At 41.7% G+C, this 6,965-nt stretch overlaps 2 protein-coding genes across 2 annotated transcripts in view; one reads left to right on the forward strand and one right to left on the reverse strand.

Annotated features, from left to right (window-relative positions):
* Positions 1-2,784: 2,784 nt before the first annotated feature.
* SARC_10738 (hypothetical protein) lies at positions 2,785-4,918 on the forward strand. The gene has a single exon (XM_014295205.1). It carries the CDS (start codon positions 2,802-2,804, stop codon positions 4,824-4,826), a length of 2,025 nt encoding a protein of 674 aa, XP_014150680.1. The 5' UTR covers positions 2,785-2,801; the 3' UTR covers positions 4,827-4,918.
* Positions 4,919-5,293: 375 nt separating this feature from the next.
* SARC_10739 (hypothetical protein) overlaps positions 5,294-6,965 on the reverse strand; it is a 3,055-nt gene continuing 1,383 nt past the window's right edge. The window contains exon 2 of the mRNA XM_014295206.1: positions 5,294-6,409. Within this exon, the coding sequence (XP_014150681.1) occupies positions 6,245-6,409 (165 nt within the window). The 3' untranslated portion in view covers positions 5,294-6,244. The remainder of the gene's footprint in view (positions 6,410-6,965) is intronic.

A 6,965-nucleotide genomic window follows, 5' to 3' on the forward strand; every position in this document is an offset into this window, starting at 1 on the left:
TATATCTGTCCCTCACCGCCCATGATTTTGGGCGCATGAGCAGGACCAATAGTCAGCAACTCAGGTGCCATCTCGTTGATGCTAGCTTCTTTTGTTTGTGTCAACATGGCAGCCTCATGCTCGTTCAACGAAAATAAAATAAGCTTCAATTCACGTTTGCAGTGGAGAAGTCACTAGCGATATAAGCTACGCCCTGATTTGCATGAATAGACATTGATACAACGCATAGTATGCACTTCAGCATCGCAAGCAGTACATTCAGGTTTACAAGCTTGAGAACAGACAACGATATATTATACCGGCGGCGAAACAAATTTGACAATCCGACAGAAGTGTGTATGATTCAGAAGGCTATGAGAAATGTCAAAGATCATCATGACCCTCTCTAGAAGTGTAAAATTCAAGGGAGAACGGACAAGTCCGTAGGAATATCATTAGAAGAAAAGAAGAAGAATTTTTTTTTGAAATTCCGGTTCAAAAATCTAGGGTTTTTATTCTCACGGAGTCCCATGGCCGGGGCCAGGTAAAATTCATTATAACTCTACTTCTCACATTTTTCTCATTTTTGACTTTCCACTTTTCAGTCACTTTTCTCTCATTCTTCAGCACTCTTCCTGCCTCCACTGACTTCCAGTCTTCCTGGCTTCCAGAGATACTGTGTCTGTGAGTATATATAGCTCTAAAGTCTAAACACTCTTTCTCTAGAGTAGTAGTTTAAATACTAATAAATAGAGAGAGAGAGAGAGAGAGAGAGAGTGAGATACGCTACTAAATTACATACTACATATTTATTTCGGGGTCATAAAAAAGACTTTGATCTTACTCCAGGACAGAAGAATTACTCTGTAACTTTTATTTTAGAGTAATAGAAGTGACTCTTTCAGTCTTTCGATTTTATGTCCTTTGGATATGATATTCGACAAATTCCGAGAGGGATATATGTACATAGCGTCATGGTAATCCTGAGGGCAATCACTCAGTGAAATCATGCATTGTCAAATGATCAGCTGGGCTGGTAAACAACGCCGACATTTTCCTAAACGACATGTACGACGAGTCAGTACGACATTTTTTCAGCCATGTCGTCGTTGTCTGGTGCCGTCTGTACTAATTTTGCCGACATATTGTTTTTCATTCAAAACAAAATTCTCAGACAATGAGACCCCAGTAAGAATTCTAAACCGATGAGTTTCGTATATACAGTCATCACTCATCAGTACCTTGAGAATAGTATTGGTTGTGGTCCTACTGACGTGGCCTACTGCACCCAAACCCTTATTGGGGGAACCGATGTCTCGGGCCGACGTATATCCAAACGACATGTACGACGTGCCGTGCGACATTCTGGCAGGGTAATGTCGTCGTTGTCGGATGCCGACCCAGCTGATCAGTGAAATCTCAAATCAGTTAAATCACAAATGTGTTGTCAATTGGCAGGTGGGTTGGTCACGTGGTAGTTGGTATGTGCTACCAAGTGCTAACTACTTGGTAAACGTCGCCAACCTTTGGGTAAACGACATATCATAAAAGCATGATGATTGATATTATATGAGACATTTTAACATCACATTTTTGTCGCCGCGACATTTGTACATCAGGACCAGGAGTCGATTACTCCGAACTCGATATATATATATATATATAATTTGTTTTTAAAATCAAAACAAACACATACCGAATTCAATATCAATTTTATAATTTTTATTCCAGAGAATCCGGAGTTCCGGACTTCAAAACATCCGGGGCGGTATCCGACAACGACAGACACCCTTAGGAAAATGTCGCCGCGACATGACTGACTTGTCGTTTATTGTCGCGACAGTCGGGTCTGGGTTATCACTATGTGTATCGCCGATACCCGACGCCGACCTACATGTCTGACATGTATTTTTGCTAAATGCCGGAGTCTTTTACCAGCCCAGCAAAACACTGGGTTGGTAAACGACGCCGATATTTGCTTAAACGACATGTACGATGTCCTATTATTCCGTCAGATATTATTCATCGGTCAAACGAGAGTATTTATATATATAAAATGCACAGTCGATACAGTGAACAGAGGGTTGTAATTTGTAATTAATATTTCCGAATTTCGAGTGGTAAATATCATATTTATTTTAATATTTTGGGTGCACTCGTCGTTTCTGTCCGCAGATGCTGCTTGGGCGACTTTCCGAATGTGATTGTCAGATTGTCGGTCGTTCGACCGACTGAAGTGAATGTGCACAAGATACTAAGAGTGAAGACTGAGACTCAGAGTCTCACCGTCTCAGAGTCTCATTCTCTCACATATGTTTGAGAAGTCAGATGTCAGATGTGTGTGTGAACACTGAACTGTGAAGACCACTGAAGTGTGAACTCACTGAACTGTGAAGTGATACTTGATCGACCAGTCACCAGACTCCAAACTTTAAACTCCAAACTCCAAACTCCAAACTCCAAACTCCAAACTCCAAACTCCAAACTCCAAACTCCAAACTCCAAACTCAAACACTCCAAACTCAAACACTCCTAACTCATCTCAAAGACTCGATCTCATACATAGATGTACATAGAGTACAATCTGTATCAGTATAGATATAGTGCAATCACAACAACTGTAAATAAGGGGCTTTGTAATAGAACTCACTCGCGTGGCGCTGATCAAGATAGTCTAACTAATGAGAGAAATGGCCGCTCGTGACTAAATCGAAAACAACGTAACTAACGAACAAAATCGAAACAACAAACTATATAAAGCTGAATCCACCGCTCGGAACAGTTAACATACATAATAACCATCTTAACATACCAAAGTAAATATGGCCTACGGAGGAGAATTTGGTGTCGCCGTCAACGAAGGACCAGGATGGATGCAATTTCGCCACACCAAGGCAAAAGAACAGTTATTTACCCCCGAGAACCAGAAAATACCAGCGACGATGTCTGCGTCGTGGAATGCGTGCGCGAAGAAGTATAGTGAGCAGAAATGCCTGGGAACGCGCCAACTTGTGTCGTCTGAGACTATCAAAGACCCAAATACGGGAAAGGAAATGGTAAAATGCACTTATGGAACCTACAGATGGATGACTTACAACCGCACAAATGAGCGCATTCAGGCGTTTGCCAAAGGTCTGATCTCCATGGGTGCTAAACCCAAGGAGAATGTGTGCATTTTTATGAACACGATGGCGGATTGGCAGGTTGCTTCACAGGCTTGTTTTCAGTCCGGTATCGTTCTGGGCACAATCTACGCCACGCTTGGTGACGAGGCATTGGCCTACGGTTTCAATCAAACTGAGTCTTCGACTGTGATCACAGAAGGTGCTCTGTTGCCCGCGATTGTCAAGATTGCAAAGGACTGTCCTCATCTAAAAAACATTGTATACAACGGAGAAAAGCCCAACGATGTTGAAATTCCCGAAGGTATTACTTTGCAGGCTTTTGAAGATGTCATTAAAACTGGAAAGGCTTCAGATGTTACATTTGTAGAACCCAAGCCTGAGGATATTGCTGTGATCATGTACACGTCCGGTTCCACAGGTCTGCCCAAGGGCGTCATGCTTACACATCACAATATGGTGTCCGCATGTATTGGGTTTAAAGAGGCCCTACCGGATGTTGTTCCTGGAGAAGATTGTTTTATTGGATTCTTGCCCTTGGCGCATATTTTTGCCCTCTGCGCCGAAAATTTCCTACTCAATAGTGGCTGTATGATAGGTTATGGCGGCGCTCTTACTCTTACGGATAACTCTCCCAAGATCAAAGCAGGGACCAAGGGAGATATCAGTGAGCTTAGACCTACCTACTTGGCAGCAGTGCCTACCATCATGGACCGCATTCGTCAGGCCGTGACTGGTAAAGTGGCCGCCGGATCGCCTCTGGTTCAGAAGCTATTTAACAAGGCTTTTGAGTCCAAGAAAGCGGCCTTTAAAAAGGGAAAGGGCACACCTATCTGGGACGCCATCGTATTCAACAAGATCAAGGCAGTTCTGGGTGGTCGTGTGAAGGAGATTTTCTCCGGAGGTGCACCTCTGGCAGCTGATTCACAATTGTTCATCAACGTCGTGTTTGGTGTGCCTGTGTGCCAAGGTTACGGTCTCACCGAAACTTGCTCATCCGGTACAATTGCATCTGATAAAGACCGTGACTCGTTCGGTAAGGTTGGAGGACCTCTAGCTGTTGTGGATGTGAAGCTTAAGGATTGGGAAGAGGGTAACTACAAGGTTGCAGACAAGGACGATAAGGCTATCGGCATGCCTCGTGGCGAGATTTTGTTGAGTGGTCCATGCATTGCCAGCGGCTACTACAAGATGCCCGAGAAGACTGCTGAAGAGTTTATTAGGGACGAATCTGGTCAGATGTGGTTTCACACTGGTGATATCGGACAGATACATAAAAACGGAAACCTGCAAATTATTGACCGAAAGAAGGATTTGGTAAAACTGCAACAAGGCGAATACGTGTCTCTGGGTAAGGTAGAGAGTATGTTGAAGGCAGCGAACTACATTGACAACATGATGGTATATGCCGACCCTTTCCACTCTTATTGTATTGCGATTGTAACCGTCCTGCCGCCAGGCATCGTTGCTTTCTCGGAGAAGAGCGGTATTCAGAAAGAATGGGCTGAGCTTGTGAAGGATCCCAAGGTTGTCGCAGAAGTTCTAGCATCCTTGCAAAAGGAAGCAAAAGGCAACAAACTCGCAAAGTTTGAAACACCACAAAAACTATTTATTGAAGCCGACCCATGGTTGCCCGAGAGCGGTCTGGTCACCGCGAGTTTAAAGCTGCAGCGCAATAATCTGAAGAAACACTACGAGGCTGATATCGCCAAGATGTTGGAGTAAACCATGAATATATGTATGATACTATAATATTAATGAATATCATAAATATATGTACGATGCTATAATATTAATGAATACACATAAAATATATATGCAATGCATGTTTGTTATACAACCTAGTATACACGTGTATAAGTGGATTGGTACTGGCGGACTGGGCAGTTGACTCTTGTGCTTATTTGTTATGTGATGCTCATGTGTATGGACCGCTTGAAGTGAAATATACGTTTTATATGAATGTGTATGTTTACTGGTAGAGTGGGTCGTCCGCGTATTGGATTGATGTCCTCGTTCCAAATAAAAAAATGGTTCGATGCCGTGAAAGAGAGTGTACGGGCAGTTTATCTCCTACCACTGCACTTGTAGAAATTACTTGAACGGCATGAAGTTGATAGCCACATATCATTAGTATCGACAGGTAATTGAATTGACATTAAAATTGTAGCTGCAAGACATATGTGTAGTCTCCTAGTTCTGTATGACAATATTTATTCGCAATCTAAATTTCAACTCTTGAATGGATGTAAGATACATCACAACTGTTTTACCTCGCTGTGATTGACAGATAGATGGCATAGGGCATATATCTAGTACTGTGCTGTCGAAGGTCCACAGAGTCTTATACGGTTTTCTAATTCACACGATAACCCAGGCTTTTCAGGTTGCCAAATGCAGTGGTGAATCGCTATGCGTATACCGTGACTATATTTCTGGCACTACTTGTGCGTGCTGAAGGGTACCATGTACAGAACTCCTTTGTGAAGCGACGTTTTGTTGAGTACAGCACTCTTGTGAACGGTTATCCCGTGCACCTTGCGTTGTACACATACTGTTCAAGTATCACCGATTATGCCTGTACTGAAGGCCCTATATTGAATTAGGGCGCACGATGTACTTAGAAGAAACTATCTCGGGAATCTTACTGTAGTATCTGTTTCAAGCCAGCCACTGAACCACTGCATCACTGAGCCGCCGTATGTTCGATCTGAGTGAATGATTATACTGTTGCCAAGATTGTTGTCCTGCGCACCAGTTAAATGCTGAACCCAATCTTGATGTAGCCGCGTCCGCGGTGGATCTGATTCATGATCTATTCTCGCACGAAATTGCTCGACAATTTGAAGCTTGTAATTCGGATGGCGCGATTAACCTAAATTATGTTCTAATGCTGTTATCGATACTGGCCACCTAATCTGACCGTACAGTTGTTACGCTTGTATAACTATTCGCGCGATATGCACAACTCATCCCTTGTCGGCTGGCCACCTTTTTGTACTCGCGCATATCGAAGCTGTACTATAACCTCGACTACTTGTGAATACTATTGCTTCCCACTTTGATGTGATGGGCAGCTCTCGTTGACGCCGCAAGCATGGCTATTTGAAGAATGATTCTCAAATGACAATTTTCGAGTCACGCTATTTATCGCCCTCCTTCCGTCGTTTGTCCGTACGTTTCGAACATGTACACTCTGGGCAGCCCACAATAGGCGGGAGGCCATGCACTCTCATCTCAGAATATGGGCTTTTTTGGTGCAATCTCCACTCAGTTCGGTTGAATAATGCATTCGGATCGGAAGTATCCTGTCATAGCAAAGAACGACAAGTTATTCGGTATGTGTTCGTGACAAAAAACACATGTGATGTATAAATATGACAATACATTTATTCTCTCCGCAGAAAAAAATTATACATATGCATAAACATGTTCCTGAACACACACACACACACACGGCCAATATATATATATAATATACATACATACATATATACATACATCACTATATATATATATATATATATAAAATATACTTGCACATGAATTTTGTATACCTACATATATACATACATATATATACACACCGATATAAATAACTATACAGAAAACAAAATACAAAAAGTAAATAATATACATCCATCCATCCATCCATCCATATATATATATATATATGAATGTAGATATAAAAATGAAAATAATATACATATACATACATACTTATATACAAACGACACATACAGACAAAAATCAACACACACCCGCACACACACTCACAAACATATATATATTTTTANATACATATATATATACCATCTATATATATATATATGGTATACCATATATATACCATATATATATATA

The sequence above is a fragment of the Sphaeroforma arctica genome (assembly GCF_001186125.1).
Source record: "Sphaeroforma arctica JP610 unplaced genomic scaffold supercont1.1370, whole genome shotgun sequence".
NCBI classification, from domain to species: Eukaryota; class Ichthyosporea; order Ichthyophonida; genus Sphaeroforma; species Sphaeroforma arctica.

What these genes read in the sequence shown, in the direction of transcription:
- SARC_10738 (XM_014295205.1), top strand. Translation starts at nt 2,802, where the DNA reads ATGGCCTACGGAGGAGAATTTGGTGTCGCCGTCAACGAAGGACCAGGA.